The following is a 22,647-nucleotide window of genomic DNA, read 5'->3' as shown; positions in this document are numbered from 1 at the left end:
TGGGACCCGGCCGCTGGCAGCTCTGAGGCCTCTCCCAGCTCTCAGGGTCACAGGGAGTCACTGGAATGCAAGCCTGGTGCTGTCATGAGGATGGGCATCAATCCTGCTAACCGTCTCCTGTCACTGAGAAGTGAATTCACTGAGGCGGGCCGAGCACACAGAGTATCTGAGAGCCGCTTGGCTGCCTGTGCCCGTGGAGGGTTCCACAACACCTTTGGTTTGGGAAACACATTTTCTACTCCTACTGGTACGCTCTTCTGATTCACCAGCTTTCGGCCTGTTTTCTAGAACGGGGGTCCCTACCCAGGGCGTCCGGGAACCTGCACAGGAAACAATGGCCCCTTTCAGAGAGACCAACCTCTCGGGCATGTGGCATTCCTCCCGTGGGCAGCGCAGGTGGCCCGCCTCCTGTACCACCGGGGACTCCCCAGACTTCCACTCACCCCCCGCCAACCATGGGAGTGGGGAGGAGCCCACCATCACCCCTTCACACATCTGCTTCGTGATACTTTGATAATTATTCCAAAACTAGAGGCCCGATGCATGAAAATTCGTGCAAAAGTAGGCCTTCCTTCCCCTGGCTGCTGGCACCAGCTTCCCTCTGGCACCCAGGACCTGGGCTTTGCTCCTGCCCCGGCTTCGTCCAGAAGGACGTCCGGAATGATGCCTGGAAGGACATTCGGTCTAATTAGCATATTACCCTTTTATTATGATAGATAACTGGTGTCCTTAGCAATCCCCTGTGTCTTTGCTCACTCAGAACATCAATGAGCCGGTGTCCGGGGGTGTCCAGGGCAGTGACGCTCAGCCTGCGATGCTGAGGTGGCGGAGACATGTCATTGCCCATTTGTCGAAACCCATAGGAACTACGACGACAGGAAGGGGGAATCCGATGCGAACTATGGGCGCCAATTAGTGACCACACAGCAGCACAGGCTCACGGACAGCGGCGCACGCACCACACAGCGCGGGGTGCACGGGGCACTGTCCCCCAGGGCGGGGAGCTCTGCGGCTGCCCAGCACCCCTGCTCTAAAATAGAAAGCCTGTTAATTTTTAAAAGTTCATTAATTATGTAAAAAATACCCCGAGACAGCCAAGGGGGCCCTGGGAGGACTGCAGGACTTGGGGACAGTGGTCCTGGCTCAGGCCTCACTCCAGGGCGACGGGAGCGGGGTGTGCTGGGCCTCTGAAGGCCACCCTACCGAGGGCCTCTCAGCTGCTCCAGTGGGGTGGGGAGGGGCAGCGCGAGTCCCGGAGGTGGGAGTGGGGCCGGGGGCGGGGGGAGGGGGTGGAAGGAAGAAAGGCAGCAGGACCAGTGTCCTGCTCTTCAGACTGGCTGCCCTGCCAGTCAGAGGCCTGAGGGCCTCATCCTCCGATTTCTGATCTGAGGTGAGAAGGCCAATCTTGGCATCAGGCAGGGCTAAAAATAAATCGGCCTGGGCTGCCAGGATGCCTCCTCCGGCGGGCGGGGCAGGGAGGGAGGCCGGCCTTGGTGACAGCGTCACCGACCCAGGGCCCAGCAAGGCCGCACAGGCTGGCATGGCTTCCCTCCTCCCAGCCTGTCCCAGGGAGGAGGTGTTCCCAAGGGCCCTCGCCCCCAGGGAAGCGCACCCACTTCCCACACCATTGTGCTGGGCCCTCTCTGGAGGGGTGCCTGGGTAGGGGAAGGGGCAGAGGGCTGATGTCACCATGGCACCCGGACGTCACCCAGGAAGGAGGGGCACCAGCCCAGGTATGGGGTCTCGCTCACCTCCCAGATCCCGGGCTGAATGACGACCGCACAGCCAAACAGGGTGTGAGCACCATGAAATCAAACTGACATGAAAACATGATTAATTTGCTGCCTAAAGAAACAGTCACAAAGCCTTAAAAACACACAAAGCCGCCTTCCCTTTTAATTACAACTGCTGTCTGTCCCAGCACACCCAGGGGCCAGCGTCCCTGGCTGGGTAGGGTGGGGGTGGAGAACTGGCCAGCTCCAGCGGGAGCAGCCAGGACTCGGCTCCACCCAGCCCCTCAAACGGACTGAGAGGGCTTCAGTGAGGGCAGCCCTGAGAGAGGCACCCCATCCTGGGCACCTGAGCTAGGGGGTGGCTGTGGGCACAGCGGAGGACCCAGGCCCAGAATGGGAGGGCACCCAGCAGGACTGGACAGCTGAGAGACCAGGAGCCTACAGGCCTGAGGGTCATTTTGGGGCTGGGCTTCAACTGCTGGACCTCAGCTGGCCCTTAGGAGGGGGTGGCCTGGGGCAGGGCCTGCGTGTCTCCTGCAGGGCCTCGCCCAGCCCTGGAGCTTGAGATGATGCTGCTGAATCCAAAGCCCCTGTACAGGTCTCTGTCCTGGCACCTAAGCTGGGGGACTCCGGCTGGGTGGTCAGGAGTAAAAGTGTCCAGGCCAGAGCTGCACGTGGCTGACCTCCTCCGGGAACCTGAGCCGAGGTCACTCCATTTAAGACATGTTTTTCCAGGGGGCAATGCCCAGCTTACGAAGGACGCCCTGTCTCTCTCTGCCTCGTACTTCCCCAGACCCAGGTGACACCTGTGGGGCAGCCACTTCTCCCCTCAAGGTGGGTCCTGGCACTCGGAGGCCAGGCCACCTGCCCCTCATCGGGGCCTTGGCTCTGCTGAGACCACAAGGCAGGGGCAGGAAGGGGGCTCCCTGGAGAGGGGACCCAGAGGAAACAGGAGATGAGGGTCCCACTGGGAGAAACCGCAGCAGAACTGACCCATTTGCAGAGATGTTGCCCCACTGGGGACGTCGGTGTCACCTACAGGGCCCGAGGGAGGCGGAACCCACTGCCTCCCTGAGCAGCAGCGCTGGGAACAGGTGTCCGTCTCTCGGGGGGCAGACCTCAACATGGGCGGGGTCCCTTCAACAGGGCAGCCGAGCTCGGGGGGCACAGGTATCAGTGGACACACAGCTTCCTCTATTCTCAAAAACGCTGAACAAAGAAAGAGCAAAACTCATTTTTTTTTTCTTTCTTATTTCTTTTTGGTCTTTAAAGTGACAAAAGAGGGAAAGGAACACACCCTTACAAACAGCAGAGCGACGTTTTGTCCTTTCTGTGGTCAAGTCTGTTATCAAAGTGACAGCCCTCATAGCCTCACACATACGGGTACCTCCTGGCATCTCAGGGGCGCCAGGTGGGACCCAAGCTCCGGGTGAGCGGGGAGGAGGAGGGTGGGTGTCCGCCCCTCTAGTGCACAGAGACCCTGCAAGGGCTTGAAGGACCCACACGTGCAATTGGTGTCCTGGAGCCTGCAGGGCGGCCCTGAGCTGACAGCCCTGCCCAGGAGGGATGAGGCCGCAGGGGGTGAGGGGGACCTGGGCTCCCGCTGCTCCACAGCCAGAAAAGCGAACGTCCACATCAGGAGAATAAATACATTCAGCCGCCAGGCCCCGCGGCGCTCCTGTGGTTCTGTCCTTACAGCCAGACACACCTGCTCCTCCCAGGAAGCCCGGCGCCAGGCTAACCACCGCGGGCCTGGCGTGGTTCTGCACGCAGCCAACCAGAAGGCACGCAGGGCCCCTCGGACGGAATGGGGGGCATGGAGAACACCCCCAAAGTCGGAAGCTCCAGGAGAACGGCCATGCCCTCATCGTCGGTGACCTTGTGAGAAGCAGAAAGGGGCAGAGGTTACCAGGGGCCAAGTATGTATGGTACAGGTCCCTTGGGGTCCAAGCACCAGGCCTGAACGTCTACTGGGCATCTTCTCAGCCTCTCCCCAGCCCCCCAGCTCCCACGGGCCCTCACCATCTCAGAGTCCCGCCTCCCTGTGTGCCCTCGGCCGCTGGGCCACACAGTGCCTGCTGCTCCTGACCTGGGCAGGGACCCGTGAGCCCCTCCCACTACCAGGGGCCCTGGATTGTCTGGGGCAAGATGCAGGCTGCTGAGGCCTTGAGGGCCCGGACCTCAGGACTCACCCTAAAGCCCGCAGCCCTGGCCAGACACACAGGTGCTGAGGGAATGCTGCTGTTCTAGGTCCTTCGGGCTGCTCATGCCCGGGGTTTGGGGGAGCTAATGGCTGTGCACATGGCCCTGGTTCATGGCTCAGAAGGACCCCAGTGTGTGACTGTCAGGGGGCTTGTGACTGGCATGTCCTATAGAGTCACTCCCCCAAGTCCAGGCCCCTACCCTCCAGGCTCACCCTCCTGGCCTGGGGAAACTCCCCGGGTGGGGGAGGGACACACCCTCAAATAGAAAATCCTTTTCCAGGGGACCATGGGCTTCAGCCCTGCTTTTCACTGTGTCCCCACCTCCCATCTGACCACTGGCCCCAGAGCGGGCAGACCTGGCCACAGGGACAAGCAGGCACTTCGCCCAGCTGTCTCAGGGACTTACCCCCCTCCCCACCCCCGAAAAGCAGCCTGGCCTTCAGAAAAGGAAAGGCATTCCCCACCCCCGCTAGTCATGGCAGGTCTGCAATGCCACGTGTGACCCAGGAGGTGCCTGGAGGGACAGAGAGGGGCAGGGGCCCAGGAAACAGGAAAGAGGGGGAGAGGCCAGGGGAGGGAGAGGCCAGGCGAGAGCAGCCTGGAGTCCACAGGGTCAGGCTCCAGGAACAGGAGGGGCCACAGATCCCGCTGCCCCGCCCCCAGGAGGGGAGGAGTCTCCCGCCCACCCCTGAGGCTTCCCCAACACAAGAGGCAGAAGTGATCTGTGCAGGGCCCTGGACAGGCCCCAACATGACGGCACCGACTGTCCTGAGGCCTCATGCAGGGCAGAAGCCCATCCAGCCGGGTGGAGGGCCCTGCGTGCGAGTGAGAGGGGTGACAGCGTGTGAGTGCCTGTCGGGGGCGGATGGCCACTCTCTCTGGCCTGTCCCAGTGCCCCGGCCAAGGCCTCAGGCGGGTGAGGAGCCAGGAGACAATCATGAGAGCCCAGCCGGTGTTGAGTGTCATCGGCCTAGGAACCAGGTGGTCACAGGTGGATTCCCAGTCAGGGCACATGCCAGGGTTGTGGGCTCCATCCCCAGTGTGGGGCGTGCAGGAGGCAACCGATCATGATTCTCTCTCATCATTGATGTTTCTCTCTCTCTCTCTCTCTCTCCCTCTCCCTTCCTCTTGGAAATCAATGAAAAGAAAAAGAATCATGAGAGATAACAAAGCAGCTTTAAGGCACTGTGCTTTGGAGAAGTTGGTTCGCACAGTGATCACAGACTGAAACAAATACCTCACGTGCTGCCAACATGAGAGACTTCAATTTCCCTTAGAGGGCTGGGGACAAACAAGGGATAAAAATATAAAACTGCCCTGGCTGGTTTGGCTCAGTGGATAGAGCATCAGTCTGTGGACCAAAGGGTCCTGGGTTCGATTCCGGTCAAGGGCATTACCTGGGTTGCAGGCTCCTCCCCAGCCCAGGCCCTGGTCAGGGCTCATGTGGGAGGCATGATGTGTTTCTCTCACATCAATGTTTCTCTCTGTCTTCCCTCTCTCTTCCACTCTCCCTAAAAACCAATGGAAAAATATTCTCTGGTGGGAAATAAAGCATATGTCCTATCTAATAAAGAGGGAATATGTTAATTGACTCTCACGCTGTCACAAAGATGGTGGCGCCCACAGCCAATAAGGAGGGAATATGTTAATTGACTGCCACGCTCTCAAAGATGGCAGCACCCACAGCCACAAGATGGCGCACCCAGTCCCCTCAGCCCCACCAGGGCGGCAGGTGCGCAGCAAGGCCGGGCCTACCCCCAGGCAGGCCTGGCCACCCCGCGTGCGTGCCTGCCTCTGGAGTCCCCCAGTCCCCTCAGCTCTCCAGCCGCCCAGGGCAGCCCAAGGCACAGGTAACCAGGGCTGCCCGAGGCTTGTGCTGCCGGCAGTGGCAGCAGCAGAAGTGTGATGGGGCGTCGCCTTCCCCTGATCGCCGGGTCGCCTCCCACCCCTGAGGGCTCCCGGACTGTGAGAGGGGGCAGGCCAGGCTGAGGGACCCCCCTCCAGTGCATGAATTTTCATGCACCGGGTAGTATACATATAAAGCAGCCACAGATTGAGGCCAGTCAGCTCTGCAGAGAACAGAGCTGAACAGAAGTAAAATATATTCATAATTACCCACATGGATAAGCTGCAATTTCTACTATAACACTGAATCTTGATGTAGCCAAACCTTATGCTTGTGTGCACATGTGGCCAAGGAATACGGGTTATAAGATTGCAACATTTTCAACTTCCACAGAGGAATCTGTGAATAATGCCTAAACTGAAAACCCATGAAACAAGGGACAGCAGAATAAGTGGGTCCTTCAGGAACAAGGAGATACATTCTTTCATTAGTTCCTTTAAAATTTGCACACCTATGACAACGATGCAAATAAGAATTGAGTGGAAAGAGATTCCGTGAGAGACCATCTTGCCCTGCTGTGTGACGTGCAATAGGAATCCAAGCCTTTTCCATTCACATCTAAGAAACTCCAGGAGAGACGTGCAGAGAAACCCAAATAGCTTCCCACTGGCTCAGCAGCGGCCCCAGGCTCTCGGGTGCTGGCCCAGCACAGATGGGTCAGAACCCCAGGCCAGTCCTGTGTGCACCCCGCCCGCCCAGTGACACAGCAGGAGTGTAAGCCATGGTCATCTGTGGATGACCGCCCTGGCCCCAAGTGGGGGCACATGGGAAGCCGGGGGGTGGTGGGACAAGGCACTGGGACAGGGTGGACATGGGTGATGGCCCCTCCTTGCATTGCCACTGCCCATCTAGGCCCTGAGTCCACCATCTGGCTCCTGGGGCCCAGGATGACCTTGGGCATGAGGCGGAGGGACTGAGGACATGTCCTGCCAAGGTCAGCTGCTCTCAGCTCAGCCGACATGTACCCTCTCTCAGTCCTGGAGGGCAGATGTCTGTGATCCAGGTGTCACCACAGAGAAGGCCTGTCTCCAAAAGGCCTGAGGAGGGGATCCCATGAGGCCTGAGGCCTTGCGGGTCAGGGGCCCCACCACAGCACTCACCCTGACAGCAGGCTGGCACCTGGAGTGAGGTGCCCTGAGGCGCCCAGCCTCTGATAGCAACAGGTCTCCTTGCTCGCCTAGGCCCGACCACCCACTCCAGCCCCAACCACACTCCTGGCAAAGAGGGGGCTCAGTCCGGAGGCTGGAGCAAACACCGCCCCAACAGGCACCTGAGGGCAGGGTTTCTGCCTGACCCCGTGTGGCAGCCCCTTCCTTGGCCAGGGCTCCAGAAGACACTGCACTGGGTCTGGGAAGTGTGTTCTAGAAGAGAAACCCACCTGGGGGGCACCTCAGGGCAGCGGGTGAGGGTGATACCACTCCCCATGGGTGCAGGGAACTGATGGAGCCCCACCCATCCTCACTGCCACTGCCTCCACCCTAGGTGGGTGAGGCCATGGCCATCACATCTGAGGACAGCAGGTTCCAAGTGACTCAAAGAAAGTTTGCGTGGGTCCTAACCTGTCACGCAAATTCATTCCTGCAGAACCATTTCCCTTCTGCCTTTTCATCTCTCAAACGGGAAAGCAGCTGTGACAGCACAGCCTGGTCCCCCCAACAGGTGACAAATGTCCAGGCAGGAGCCCAGGTGAGGGCGACACCCACGCTGGGCAGGGGTCCGGGCAGCCCCATCTAGGTGCATCCTCATGCCAGATGGGGGGCCCCCTCCCCCGAAACCTCCAGGATGGCCAGGAGCTGCATTTGTGATCTGGTGAAGAGGGGCCACTGGGCGTCTGCAGAGATCACAATGGGGTCACCGTCAGGGCTGCTGGCACAGGTGGGTCCCCCCACACCGGAAGCTGCCACTGCCACCCACTTTTCATTGTGTTTCAGGATCAAAGGCGACCAAGCTTGGCTTGTGCAAAGAAACACACAGCCTGGGAGATCATTAAACTGCAAAGTCCCCCTCCATCAACAGGGCGGCCTTTGAAGATGTCGTTAACCATCCATCAGCCGAGATCCTCAGGAGAAAAATACACATCGGCCTCGAGAGGTTACCCACCGGGCACACCGGTGCCTTCCAGGCACCCCCTCCCCAAAGAGAACCGCCAAAGCAGCCCATGGAAGAGGCAGCCTTTACTCGGCATCAGCCCCACCCTCCCTGCCTGATGCAGCTGGCAGGGCTCTCTGGTGGGGCTGGGCCTTCCTGAGGACACGGTCTTCTTAGAAACCTAGAGACAAACCAGGAATTACCCTGCGCTTTTCTCTTAACTGATGGGCCAGGAAACATCCCTCAGAATAGGACAGAAACTCTGCCCACTCACTTCCCTCCTCCCACCCTGGCCGGCCCAGGCATCGCCCCTTGTAATTACAGGCATTTCTGGGGGACCCTCTCTCTAGGAGAGGAGGTCCCTGTCCCTTGACCACAGCCGGTCTGGCCAGCCCCCGGAGTGCCCCTGCTGTCCCTCCCACCCCACCTGACTTGGAGACGGTGGAAAGGGCTGTGCTGGTGGCAGTTCAGAGAAAAGCTGTTTTTTCAGGGGCTCCCCAGGCCAGGAAGCAACCCAACTGCCCCGTGACACTTCCTCCCCTCTCCCTTGACCATCTGCAGGACTGTGAGGTCCCTCTGGCTCCTCCATGACCATGGCCCCAAGGTTCTTCCTTCCCCGACAGTTGCCCTTACAAGGCTCAGTCCAGTCCTGGCAGGAGGCAACTCACCCCCTCACATCCATGGAGATGGCACCACATCCAGCCTCCACCTGGGCCTGGGGAACCACACACTGTCCACAGGCCCCACCACCCCCAGCCACCCCTGCTCTGGGGAGGACAGACCTCCCCAGTGTCTCCCAGCAGGGCCCTGCCTCCCATGCCCAGGGCCCAAGGCCCCGCCAGGCCGCCCCACCCGCATGCAGTGCTGACAGCCCCTTCTCCCCGTCTGTCCCTGCTGGCCCAGCTGACCTCACAGGAGTACTGCCCCCTCCAGGAGTGCCCCCATGGGCCGAGAACACCACCAGGGAGCCCGCAGTGAAGCTGTGCTCCCCTTCCCCAAGTCTCTAGCTGGGGCTGACTGAGAAGATGGGGGTGACAGGAGGGGCTCCCCTGCCCCCACGAGGAGCCTGTGCTGCATGGACATTGGGTGGGAAGGAGGGTGAGGCCAGCCAGTGCCCAGGGTCCTAGGATGGTGACCGGCTTGCTTCTCTCAATGCTTAAAACCAGAACTAACAAGGCCTGTTTCCCCAAACCACAGCGTTTCTGAAAATGGTGACATCAGTGAGGTTTCTGAGCAAAGAAATGAGTAGCCATAGTCCAAAGTGAGAACCACCAAAGCAAGGTGCTGGGCCTGGCTCCCAGCTCCACTGTCCGCAGGCAGGGGAGTGTGCAGAGCCCCCAGGGAGCCGCCGAAGGCCCCCAAAAAACACAACCCTGGGAAAGAGAAGGCACAGCTACGCTCTCCGCCCTGCGGAGGGTGGCACCACATGGACTGAAATGAGCACAGGCTCGGGCCAGAGTTCACCGGTCACCCTGGAAGGGGGTCGGGGACCGACTCAGACCCTTTCAGCAAGGTTGTATCTGAACTTACGGGTGACCCATGCCCCGCAGCACGGCTCAGCATGGCCGAGGCAGGCAACGCCACAGAAGATGGGTCCCTAGCAGAGTGCTGCTGCCCCGTGGAAGGGCCCTGACCGAACACGAAGGCGCAGCACAGCACCGCTGACCCCTCCCCAAGTGCCTTGGACCTCTGACCCCGTCGGGGGTGCAGCCACCAGCTGGGCCAGCGATGAGAACTTGAAGCAGGAAGTGGAGACCAGGAATCAATGAAGATCCCGGCAAAGCGCTCTTCTGTGAGGTCAAGGCATCTCAGCAGCAAGAAGGCCCAGGTGGGCAGGGACAGACCAAAGCCCCTCCCCCAGGGACCTGGTCCTGGAAGAGCAACTGCAAACATCCCGGGAGACCACCTGGGCCTTGCTGTGCCCCTGCCCATGCTCCCGGGGCCCCCCGCCGCACCCACCGGCCGCCCAGACCTCCCTGAGACTGGAGGAGGCGGCAGGACGGTGTCAGGAGCCGCAGGTGGGACAGGGCCTGAGCCCCCGCAGCAGGCTCGGAATTACAGGCTTGGGTTTCCTTCTGGAACAAAATAATTACAACCTCCCATAGGACCTGAATCCCCTGGAAGCAATGTGGATGTCAGCTGGAAACCGTCTTCAGAGGCAGAAATACGTTTGTATTCAGAGTTGGAAGAAAGAGGAGAGCTAGTGTGGGGCACGCGGCTCAAGGAACAAACACGTCAAAAAAGTCAAAACCTGGAGACCGGATCTGGGCGCTTTTGTCCTTGTCTGACCAGCGGCACCACCTTCACACAGAAGCTGTCACTGCCCATCAGGAGTGACGGCCCCGTCAGTAACACCGCCCGGCTCCCTGTTGATGTTTCTGATCGGTATCGGACAATTCCCAGCAGAAACCGCCATGATGACGCCGGAGGGTCACAGCCCTTCTGCACAGCCAACCTGCAGGGCCCCCGATCCTTCCGGAACAACGGGTCCCTCTCTCAGCACATAACCCGTCCGCTTCACCACCACTGACCCCTCCCTGGGCCCGGGTGGCTGTCTGTCGAAGAGGCTGGGGACTCTGAGCTGCGGAGTGGACGGCAGGGCGCAGTAGGTGTGTGTGCCCGAGACCTCAGGTCTCAAACTGGAACCAGAATGCGACCTTCAACGGTGAAGGTGCTGCAGGAGTTAAAGACTCTGTGATGACTCAGGTGGCCTACAAATGCAGTCCCAGGGTCCTTATAGGAGAGTCTCAACCCTGCAGAGGAGGAGAGGCCAGGATTGGGGTGACGTGGCCATCAGGCCAGGAATGCCTGGAGCCCCCCAGGAGCTAGAAGAATGCCCTCCACCCCCGCCCGCAAGCCTCTGCAGGAAGCACAGTCCAGCCGACACACTGATTTGGGGCTTCTGGCCTCCAGACCATGAGAATGACTTTCTGCTGTTTCTAGACGCCCAGCGTGTGGACATTTGTGACTAGCCACAGGAAGGCAATGCAGAGGATGAAGCCAGCCCCCAAGACACCTTTTGCTCAGAGAAGTAGAATATGCAGCGCTCAGAGCTGCCCACCTGAAGGCAGGCCAGGGAGGCTCTACTGTGTGAGCCCGAGAAAGTCCCCTGCCCACCAGCAGCCCTGACGCTGGGCCAGGAAAGGAAGGAACTGGGCACTGGGTTCCATGGGAGGCTGGACGGCAGCCCTGTGGCCCACCCAGCTCACACGGAACCTGTAAATTTCCCACTGGCCAGAGGGGCTGGACACTGAATGGCATTTCACCTGCCAGTTCAGGGAGGCACCAGGGTTCCTGGCCCTTGCCTCGCCCGTGGAAGCCTGCCTTCCCTAGTAAAAGGGGCTCCCAGTTTCCCCTTTAAGAGCTGACCAGAGGGGCTGCCCCTGCAAACAGCACTGCTGATGCTTCAAAACAAACTTCCCACCAGGAGGCCACTGACCCCACGCAGAGAGGGAAACCGAGGCTCAAGGATGACAGCAAGTCAGCCACCTGGTGAGACCTCCACTCACAGCCTAATCCTCAAACAAGAGACTTTGTGCTTTGGGGCTAAAAGAACCCCAGCAGGCCAGGCTCCCAGAGCTGTGCACACTGCTGGGGGGGCATGGGCACGGCCCCAGAATTGAGAGCCCAGAATTGAGAGACTCAGAAGAGGCCTGTTTGTGGGCACAGGCCCTCAGCAGGCAAACCCGCCCGGCAAGATTCTTCCTTCTGCTTCCTGACTAGCAGCCAGCCCTGAACCCACCGGGTGGCATTTTCCCAGCACGGGGGCTCCCGGAGCAGGGTTCCAGGGCCGAGAGCTGCCCTTGGGCTGATGCTGCGTGGACTCACCATCCCCTGTAACTGCTCACCATGACCTGGGGCCTGAAGGTCACTCTGAGGACTGACCTACACACCACTCCCTCAACGACAGCTTGGGCCCACCTCCACGCCGGCCTCCAGACCAGGCCAAAAGCAGGGTGGACCTTGTGTGAGCAGAGGGGTGGGTTGGGGGCCGCAAAGAGCACAGAGACAGACAAGATCCTGGGGATGGTCCCCAGGCCAACAGGATGTGGACGCAGCCCAGGGATCCCCGCTGAGCCAAGCCACAGCAGGCAGAAGTCCTAGGAAGCTGACTGGAGGGCATCTGACTTTTACCTGGAACCTTCCTCCTCAATCAAGCCTGCCACCCTCCCCATGGGGGGCCATCACATGAGACCTTCGCCGGCTCAATGTTGCCAGGCCGAGGCCACGCCCACACCCAACAGGAAGGCCCAGAACGGGCGGGAGATGTGCCTGGGTCGGGAGAGGAGAGGTTTGTGCCCAGACTCCTGAGAGCAATTCAAGGTGGTCATCAGCCTGATGCAAGAAGCAGGTGGGGAGACAGGGTGGGGACAAGCCCCTCAACATGGCTTCTACCCTGGGATCCCCACTGCACGAGGTGCAGCAGTGAGCTTTGTCAGGTGCTCCACAAACTCCTTCCCCAGCCATACATTAGCTGGCCCTGCTGAGGCCTGATGGCTCATCACCTGGGAAACTGTGGCACAGACAGGTGGGTGAGCAGGCAGGCCAGTCCAGACAAGGTCATCTGAAGGTCATGAAGACCGAGGAAGAAGTCCAGCTGGGGTAGAGGACTCCTCTTGTCCTCAGCAGTGCCAGTGGCCCCTGGACACACCCCATCACCCAGGCACCAGCTGGTGGAAGCCATCAGATGGGGACACGCTCAGCATCTCGGGGCCCACGGGTGGCTCGTGGCAGGTGGCCTCAGCCCCTTGGCCATGTCCCGATACCCCACGGGATGACCACAGACATGCCCTTGGTGACACCTCCAACCCCACAGGGTGACAGTCCCCAGCTCACAGAGTCTCTAAGGTACGTGACCAGAGCACCTACAATGTTCTCCTGAAGGAGAGGTGGAGGGTGAGACCCCGCCTGGGGACAGGCCCCAGAGCCACTCCAGAAGCCTGGAGCACCCGGCCACCTGCAGACGGAAGAGCGTCTACCCTGGCACCAGGTGGAGGGGTGGGGCTACATCTGAGGGTAGGCAGCTCGATGACCTTGCTCCTTCCTGCCAAGTGGAGACCCCAGAATGGCCCCTGACCTGCGTGGGAGCAGGAGGGCACAGGAAGGCGTGTTCCCTGAGAACGGTGACAGAAGAGGAACCCCTCCCTGCACTCCCCCTATCAGTCAAAACCGTCACCTTTAAAAAATGCACCCCTTTCTGCCAAAGGCTGACAGAGGGAGGAACCCCTTTACGGGCATTTTGAAAAATGGTCACAAAACACAAACGAGCTCCGTTCTTTGAACAAGCGGCTGCCGGCGGCTACTTCTAAAGCACGTCTTCTGTGCTCTGCAGAGCTGGGTGACGCTGCCAGCTCGCAGGACGGCTTTCCGGATGGCCCCCTTCGGAGCAGCGAGGCAGATGGGGAGGAGACCTCCCCACCCCCTGCAGGGCCCGGAGCAGAGGGACAGCAACTCAGATGCCAGCTGGGGACGGCCAGGAAGGAGGCCGCCCTCCGCGCACACACTCACCTGGTCAGGGAGCCCCAGTCATGTTTCAAACTGGGTTAAGAGCTCCCTGATTTCCGGGGCCACGTGTCGCGCGGCATTGGCGGCCTCTGTTATAGCTTTCCGATACATCCCCTTCTTCTTACGGTTAAATCTCAGTTTGAAAAATTCAGAGAAAGGGGAGAGTTTGGAAATGGACAAGAATGATGTCGTTGGAGAACCAAACCACGAGACTTTCGCTTCTTGCCAAGAGGGCTCCCCGTCCTCCTTCTGGCTAAGATTGATGTCAAGGACACGTGCTGGCCACCAAGGGAAACCATGAACCTTACCCCACACGATGTCCCCTACGGCCACGGTCCTTCCGTCCTCGGTAACGCACTTGGAGATGCTCTGCGTGTGCAGCCTGACCGTCAGGGGCGGGACCGTCTGCCCTGCGCGCTTGGAGGTGGGCGGCACAGACACACCATCGCCAGAGGAGAGGTCACATGTGTCTGGCGACGTGACTTCTGAGCTGGACGATTTGGACTCGTCCAGGCTGTCGCTGCTCCACAGCGACTCCCGGACATAGTCTGTCCTGCTCCCAGAGCAGCTGGCGAGAAAGGCCAGGCTGTCGCGCCCATGTTTACCCTGGGGACACGTCTTGAAGTCATCGTCCTCCCCAGAACTTCCCGAAGACAAGTCCGCCAGGGCACCGTGGGCAGAGCCAGAGGCAGGGTGGGCAGGGGAGCTGGCCTGGGCACCTTGCCCACGGCCATTGAGCTCCTCCACCAGCTCAGCCCTATAGACAGGCTCCTGCTCACCAGCGCCCAGGCGGTGGGGCTTCAGGCGGATCTTGGGGGGCGGCAGGTCAGCACTGGGGGGCATGGGCCGTGTCAGCTTCAGCTTCGGAATGGAGGCGGAGGGCCCGTCAGGTGGCCTGTCCCGAGCCGCCTCGGGGTCCGGGGCACCGTGCAGGGCCTGCGGGGGGCAGAAGGGCTCCAGGGAGCCGTGCACGCGGGACGGGATCTCCACCACCTCGCCCTTGCCCTGAGGCGTGCTGTAGGAGATCTTGATGGCCGGGCTCCGTGGGACCCGAGCCTGGTCCTCCTCCCTCCTCTCCCTCTTGTTTCTCCTGGTGGTGGCCGAGGCCGCGGTTTCACCCCCGCCATCTGGGTCCTCGTGTTTGCGGAGCTCCCTGTCTGGGTCAGAGCCGCTGCCCAGTCTCCTTCGAGGCCGGGGGGTGGCCGGGGGGCGCAGGGCCAGCCTCCGGGGGGCTCAGGGTGCTCTTGCACTTCTCGCAGAGGACCCGCCGTGGCCGCAGGCAGATGGGGCTCAGGGCCAGCCGGCCAGGGTCACGGTTGCGGGACAGGCGCCTCTTTGTCCTCTTGATTGTCCGGGGTGGTGGCTGTGGCACCCACTGCTGGTAGGTGTTCCTCAGCCAGAGTGGGGGCGGGAAGGGGGCGCCTTCAAAATATGGCGGGAAGGGGGGCAGGCTTCCAGCGGGCAGCGGCGGCACCAGGGGCGGGGGCGGCTCAGGGCAGGAAGGCGGCGGGGGGCCTGTTCCCAGCTGCATCGCCTCTGGGTCCCCCTCTGTGGCGGCTGGGCCCTGGCAGCCATTGACAGGGGTGTCCTCGGCCTGGGGCAGTGGAGTGGATGGGGGCAGGCCGAAGAGGCCGGACCTGGCAGGGGAGACAGAAAGGACAATCAGGATGGTGATGAGCCCCCCACCCCCAACTCCCAGGCGCCACAGGATTGGGCGCTCACACCTTCACCTGGGACTCCCACCAGTGTGTGCGGGCCCTCTGCCTCCCAGATGACGGTGTGAGCTCATGAAGTCACAGGACCAGCATCAAGGCCACTGAGCGCCCACATCTCAGTTCCTGGCAACAAGGGGGAGCGTGGGATCAAAGCTGGAGATCCCCCAGGACCCAGTGCCTGAGGATCTGGGACATAGCCGGGCCCAGTCTGCGTGCCTCCTAGAGCACAGGGTCACCCCCAGGCCTGACTGTCACACCATTCTCGTGGCCCGTGAGCTGTGACGGTCGGGAGTGGCATCCGATTCAGAGCCACTTGCGGTGCAGCCTGGATACACCTACATTGTTTCAAACCAGTGGTTCTCAACCTTCTGGCCCTTTAAATACAGTTCCTCACGTTGTGACCCAACCATAAAATTATTTTCGTTGCTACTGCATAACTGTCATGTTGCTACTGTTATGAATCGTCATGTAAATATCTGATATGCAGGATGGTCTTAGGCGACCCCTGGGAAAGGGTTGTTCGACCGCCAAAGGGGCCGCGACCCACAGGTTGAGAACCGCTGTTTCAAACAGTGAAAAACAAGCCCCAACAGTCCACACCTCCCCTCCCCCGTGAACACACCTCACTTTGAAACAAATGTGACTTAATTTAAAGACGGCTTTAGCTCAAAGCTGTTATTGTGAAGCACAAAAATAGACTTTTAGAGCCAAGTTATAAGTAACCAGGTTTGGAACGTGGCATCTTTACCTTCCTTCCCGAATTTAATCAGGGAGAAGGAAAGATAAATGCCTTTGCTGCTTTCCAATCTACAGATGCTCTCCACTGACCGACCTCCCGAATCCAGGGGTGCTCAGAGGGGCTGACCATGCGTGACGTCACCATTCCCTGCATGTCGGGTGGCTCACCAGACCCTGAGACGGGGACCTGAACAGGCCAGGAGCGAGGTGCAGGCTACACCAGAGACACGGAACTCAGAGCCATGACAAGGCCGCGGGAAACAGGCCGAGTGCGTGACCCCGGGGCTGCCCCCTCCCCCAGGGTCCTTACTGTCACGATGCTGAGGACATGAACTGTGGAGGGCACACCTGCCCTCTGAACACTGCCCAGTCTGTGTCTAATGCAAGACCACTGGTAAAGCCTGGGCATCAAAACACACTTTCAATTTCCTTGCTTTTCCTATCAACCCAGGGGGTCCACAGTCTGGGGGATCCACAGACCAGGGGTCCACCACACACCTCTAAATTGGAGGGTTGTTCCCAAGGCCTCCCCACAGCCCACTTCCTGCCCACCTTTTACAGGCATTCAGACCATGAACTGGGGTCCACTCCGACACCCTCCTCTTCATTTGCATCCTCACTATGCCACCCTCCCAGGCCCCTGTGCTGTCACCCCACTCAGACCCAGCCCACACCCACTCCTTGGCCTCCACTTCCTACCTGCCCCCAAACCCCCCCACACCACCTGCCTGTGTTGGAGCAGAGCCTTCCTCAGCAGGACCCACGCACAGACTGCGCCCCCGGCCAACCAGCCCAGGGCGCAAGTCTCCTGGGTGATCTCTCGCCACATACAGACTGCGGAGTGGGGTGTAGGGCAAGTGGACCCATCTCTGAAGTCCTCACAGCTTCGGTCCAGGGAGGTTTTGCCCCCCATTTTTGGTACATGCCCCTCAGGGGGGACCTTGCATGTTTAGGATGGATACAGGGCTCTTTGCCAGAGACCCAGACCGGAGCCAGAGCCCTCAGTGTGGGCCCCTGGGTGGGCTGGCACAGGCCCTGGGTGGGCTGGCCTGCACCCACCAGGCAGAGGCCAGAGTGGCAGCCGAACCCTCCCTGCCTGGCTCATCAAATTGGGAAGCAGCTTCGGCGCATGGTGCCCAGGGCCAGGGAACAGACGTGCTCCTGCCCTCCCTGGTGAGCGTGCCCCTCAGCCCAGAGCTGTGGCCGGGGGTTGGGGGGAGCCTTCCAGACAGCAGTGCAGCCCTGTGGAAGGCCCCGCTGCCGACAGGGAAGGCCCCGTGACTCTGGCATGACAAGCAGCCATACTTCCTTCCTGGAGCTGCTGCCCTGCCCAGGCCACACCCACCACTGCCTGGTGGGTAAACAGCGGCCGGTGGGGCAGGACGGCTCAGTCCCTGGCTGCAGATCCCAGAGTGGGTGCCCTGGGCTGCTGGGATCCAGCTCCCAAACCCTTTCAAAAGCCACATGAGGTGCACGTCATCACCGCCACCCTAGTTTATGGCCAGGGGAGTGAGGCTCAGAGAGGCCAGAGAGCCAGGCGGGCCTGTGCTCACACCCCAGCTCAGCTGTCTCCAGGCCACTCTCTCCCGAAGGACCTCAGCAGCCTGGCCCCGGTAGGAAGACCTTTACTGGACCCTGGGGCACCAGGCACGGCACCACTGTGGATTAGGGCTCACCCACAGGGCCCGGCCCTTCCCACAGGGCTATGCCCACACTGTCCTGTGCCCAGGACAGAGGCTCTGGCCAGGCCGGCAGTGCCCCACAGGGGATAGATACCAGGCCTGCTGTAACATGGGGGCCTCTGGGTCCCCCTCTGTTCAGGAAATCGAGGAAAACAGGTTGCAGGGGAAGTCACAGTCTAGACACCAGAGTATCCCCTCGTCCAGGGCCACACAGGGGAGCCCACCCTTCCCCCAGGGTCACCAGGGACAGCCATAGGACCAGGTGGCCATAGCTGGCCCCAGAGTCCTGGACTAAAAGGTTTCATAACCATCAGCATCATTTCAAGAAAACTCAGCTGACTACATCCCTCTCTCAGCCCCTGAGGACCCCCCCGCAGCATGAGGCTAGGCCCCAGCCCACACCCCTTGTCACCTGCTGGCATAAGCTCCGGAGACCAGCTACTCGAGCCAGGTCCCCTTGAGTGGCACCTGCCCATTGGCTGTAGGTCATGCCACCGTATCACACACTGGACACCTCACTCTCAGTCCATTGAGCTTCCCAGGGCAGGGAGGGTGTGTGCAGTGGGCTCTGGACCAGGAATCTGTCCAGTGAATGTCTCAGGAGCAGCCAGCAGTGGCCACGTCTCCATTCTGGACAGTGGGTGTACCCAGCATGGAGTGGGTGCTCTCCTGCCCAGGGACTGTTGGCTGGTTGAGTCTCCAGAAGCCTGGGTCCCAACCCTCTAGGGTAGAGTGTGGGTCATAAAGGCTTGAACCCCAACCTTTCCAGCAGAGGGCCCAAGAGTCTGGCATGGTAATGGCCCCCTGGGGAATTTGAGCAACACCGGCTTGGAGGTCAAGGCTGGAGGCTCTGGGCTGGCCAGGCCTGGCAAGCAGCTGGCCCTCAAACCCACTGTGGGACCATCCCTTCACCACTCTGAGCCTTTGCTGTCCTTGGCCACCCCTCAGCCAGGGCCACCCCACTCGAGATCCTCAACTAGAGGTGTACTCCCAAGCCACCCACAAAATGCCCACACCACCCCGCACCCAGCCTGGAGAGTCGGAGCAGGGCACGTCTGGGCCATCTGCATCCTGACTGTGCCGGTGGAGACACTGGGAGGACCGTTCTCGGTAGTCTGCCTGGGACAGCCCACTTCCCGGCACACAGTAGGTGCACAATGAATGTATGTAAATCCAGGAGCTAGTGGGCACTCTGAGCCCCTGGGGATCTTGGTTAAAATCACACGGCAGCCGGGCAGCACGTTTCAAACGCAGATGGACGACGGACAGGTGGAGGCGCTCCGAACGCGGCCCACCTCTGCACCTGCACCTGCTGAGACTCACCTGGCCTGCCCGCTCCTCTCCCCTCTGCCAACCTTCAGGAAAGAGAACCAACCTTCCAGGGCCCTAAGGGAGGGAACCCACCTCCCAAATGCCAACCATTAACACTGGTTGCTGGGCCCCCCTACAGGAGGGAGACCAGGAATTTGTGGGAATGGCCCCTCCCAGGGGACGGCTCCATTCCAGCAGACACTCGGGTTGGCTACGGCACAGGGCTCCCAGGCCCCCAGGTCTGCACGGGAACCCAGGACGCTGCCAATACACGGCAGTCACCAGGGATGCATGCTCATCAGTGCTCACACCCAGCCCTCCACCGTCACATACTGACACTGAGAAGAAAGTGGCACCGGGGAAGTCGGGGGGGTGCTGTGGACGCTGAGGCTCAAGGCCAGACCCCCACTGTCTGAATCACCCAGGCCAGGGTGTCAGCTGCCTCTGGACCCTGCCCGACAAGTAGGCTGTAAACACGAGCATGCCATCATAACAGCAATCGTAATATTACGGGCAGAGAAGTGGAATCAGGTGAACCAGGGAGATGGCAGAGGAGGCCAGGGTGGGCAGGAGCCAGAGCAGTGGCACTGGTCTAGGACCAAGCCTCAGAGGGCTGAAGGGCCAGGAGGCCAGGTTCACCTTCAGATCCTCCACAAGGACAGGGCGGGGCAGGGGGCAACGCAAGTCAGAAAGAGTCCCCGCAGAGCAGAGCTGTGTCCACTGAGGCCCAGCTCCTGGTTCTGTGGGCAGCTCTGGTTACAGCCCAACGTGGCTGCAGGAGGGTTGCCGCCCACACGTCCTACAGCTGCCAGATCCCAGCAGGGCCTGCTTCCTTCCCAGAGTCAGTGGGGAAGGGGGTGGGGAAGTGTGGATCTACAACCCAAGTTAGCCACAGGCCTCAGGGAGGGTGCCTGCCGCCTCTGCAGACATCCCCAGCTATGAGTCAGGGTGGCCCCCAGAGCCTTCCTGATCCACTCAGGGAGCCCAGATACAGCAATGGGGTGGGGGAGCCTTTGCTGCAAGTGCCCCTCTCCAAGGAGGCAAGGCCATGCAGCCCTGCACCGACCCAGGAGCAGGGACGGTCAGGACTGCAGCCCTGCCTGAGGGAGGAAGTGGTGGCCATCCTGGTAGGGGACGCCCCAGGGCACAGGCTTGGCAGCTTGCAGGTGGCCATGCTGCAGCCCCCAGGTGTCACTTGGTCCCACTGAGCTCTCCGTGGTAGCCAACTCCCAGCAAGACAATAGTCACCGGGAGGCCTTATGTTAAGTCACGTGACTCGTGCATAAATGGCTTCTGGCACATCTAATGAGAGATAATGCCAGCAGGGTGACTGTGGGAGAGTGGCGGTCACCTCCACCCACCGGAACAAAACCCGCTCCACCCAGGGAAAAGTCCGGCGTCTTCGAGGAAAGCGGCTCCTGGGCCCACGCTCAGAATAAGGCCCAGCAGGAGCGCCCAGACCTCAGTGCCTGGTGCATGCCTCATCACCGATCTGCCGACAGCGCACCACCATGTGACACTGTATCCAGGAGACTCCTGCAGCAGGAGGCCCTGCAGCGCACAGGTGCGGGTGTCTGCCCCAGGCCTGCGGGGGACCCAGCTCCGGAGAAACCAGCACAACTTGTATCTTCACTCCTGCACCGCGGGGGGCCCCCCTCCCCACCCCCAGGGTGTTTGTAAATGGCACCCTGGACCTGACTGCTGGTCACCAAACTAAACCTCAGCCTCAGTCGCTCGGAGGAGCCTCGGGCGCCGTGACATCAGCCAGGGGAGCAGCAGTTGTGAGTAACTGACAGGGCAAGTCCTGCACATCTGAACCCACCTCCCCCACCCGCAACGGATGACAATTCTCAAAACAGCTGAATTCAACAGTGCGTCTAACAAAGAAAAGTGCGTTAATTATGGCAGACGCGCGGAGACTCAGCTCCACGCCCCACGCCCCACGCCCCACGCCCCACGCCCCACGCCCCACGCCCAGGCCCCACCCGCCCCCGGCCCGAAAAGTAGCAAGGACTTTGAGAGCCACTTTCGCCCCGGAGTGACGGCGGCCCGAAGCCCGGGCTGGGGAAACCGAAAGCAGGCGCCAGCGCTGCCCTGGACCCGGGTCCGGCTCTGGGCGCGGGGTGGGGAGTCTCGAGGGAATTCCTGGGGTGTCCAGGGCCCGCGCCCCCCGCCGCGCTCACTTTTTCGTGCAGTCCAGCAGGATCCCGGCGAAGCTGCGCTGCCCGCAGCTCACAGTGACCAGCAGCGCGCCATTGACGACCTGCTCCACCCGCACGGGCAGCCGGCAGCCGGCGCGCGGCTCCATGCTCCCGCGTCCCGGCCGCCCCGCCCGCCCGCCGCCGCCGCCGCCGCCGCCGCTGCCGGGTCAGCCCGCGCGTGACGCCGCCGGCCGCCTGACGTCACAAAGCCCCGCTCGGCCGGCCACCGAGCACGGGCCGGGGGCGCGGAGGGCGCGCGGGACACCCGCCGGCGCCCCTGTCCCGGAACCCGGCTCCCAGGGACGCACGCGGGGCCGGGCTGCCTCCGGAGCTGGGTGGGCGTGAACGCACTGCGCAGCTCCCGGGATGGGGCAGGGTTTGCGCCCGGCCCCCCGAGTACGCTGGCCGCGAGCGTCCGACGAAAGGGTCCGGGAGCTGGAGCCGAGGGGCGGCCGGAGACATTCCCCGGCCCTGCTCCAGGGCCCCTCCCCCACCCCTGCCCGGGGCCTTCCGGGGCGCCTCCCCTCCCGACCCAGGTCTCCTCCTCTCCTTTCCGCCCCCCAATCCCTGTAGTCCGGTCCCCCGCCTCCGGGTCTGGCGCCCAGTGGCCACCCTGCACTGCGGGGAGGAAGTCCCGGCGGAGCGAGCAGGAAGCCGGGCGGGCGGGCCAAGAAGACGCGGGGCGCCGAAGGGACACCAGCAGGAGCGCCGCAGCGGCCCAGTCTCTCCCTGGATCCTAGGGGGAATTTGGCGACCCCCGCGCCCTAGGCACCCTCCTGGGTTACGGGATGTGCGCCGGGCTCTGGGTTCCCGGTGCACCCGGGGTGGCTCGCACCAGGGTAAGGGAGGGTGATCCAGTTTGCAAGTCTCAGTCGCGACCCTGCCGCCTGGATCGCCCGGAAACTGTGGGTTCCGAGCTACTCCACCGCGGCCGGAGCGGCCGGAGGGCCACGCGGCCAGTTCACAGTATGAAGGAACATTGCGAGGGAGAGAGGGGCTTCCCAGCGCGCGATACCGGCCGGCTATGGGGAGTGGGGCGGTGGAGGCGCAGAGCGCACACCGTACCCCTAACTGCGTCCTGCTCCCGCGCGCCTTCCGCCCAGTTAAAGCTCTCGACTTTACCGAGCACTGGCGCTCGGAGCCCAGCCTGTTGCAGTGACCTTGCCCGGAACCCGGCCCGCCCCCTAAGCGGGGCTTGCTGAGCCTGACTGGGCAGCGGAGACTGGCCCGCAGCCGGTTGTCCTGACGACCCGGACGCCGCCCGCCGCCAGACCCCGCCCCTCCGAGCCCCGCACCAGGCCCCGCCCCGCCCCGCCCTGCGTCATGGCCGCCACCCCTGGCGCCTCCATGGACCCTAGGGCCACCTGGCTCTGCTCGTGCTCGCCCTCAAGCGACCGCGGGGCGCAGGGCCGTCCTAGAGGAGCCGGGGCGGAGCCACGGAAGGCTACGGGGACCTCGCAGTGCCTCACCGCCCCCAATTGTAAGGGTTGGAGAATGAAGGAGCATCAGTACAGCCCTAGGAGAGGTCCTAGCGCTGGTGTAGGAGGAGAGCAGAGGGGCTCAG

At 61.7% G+C, this 22,647-nt stretch overlaps 1 protein-coding gene across 1 annotated transcript; it reads right to left on the bottom strand.

Annotated features, from left to right (window-relative positions):
- Positions 1–2,033: 2,033 nt before the first annotated feature.
- On the bottom strand, positions 2,034–21,267 carry PWWP2B (PWWP domain containing 2B). The gene is given in 4 exon segments (XM_070431784.1): positions 2,034–3,611; positions 13,745–14,645; positions 14,647–15,073; positions 21,066–21,267. Coding segments are annotated over 4 exon segments (1,467 nt in total). The 5' UTR covers positions 21,191–21,267; the 3' UTR covers positions 2,034–3,597.
- Positions 21,268–22,647: the final 1,380 nt, after the last annotated feature.

This window comes from Myotis yumanensis, unplaced genomic scaffold (genome assembly GCF_028538775.1).
Source record: "Myotis yumanensis isolate MYYU_CA2020_CCGP unplaced genomic scaffold, mMyoYum1.0.hap1 SCAF_13, whole genome shotgun sequence".
Classification (NCBI taxonomy): Eukaryota; Metazoa; Chordata; class Mammalia; order Chiroptera; family Vespertilionidae; genus Myotis; species Myotis yumanensis.
Note: the sequence above shows the minus strand (reverse complement) of the source record. Positions and strands in the feature narration are given on the sequence as shown.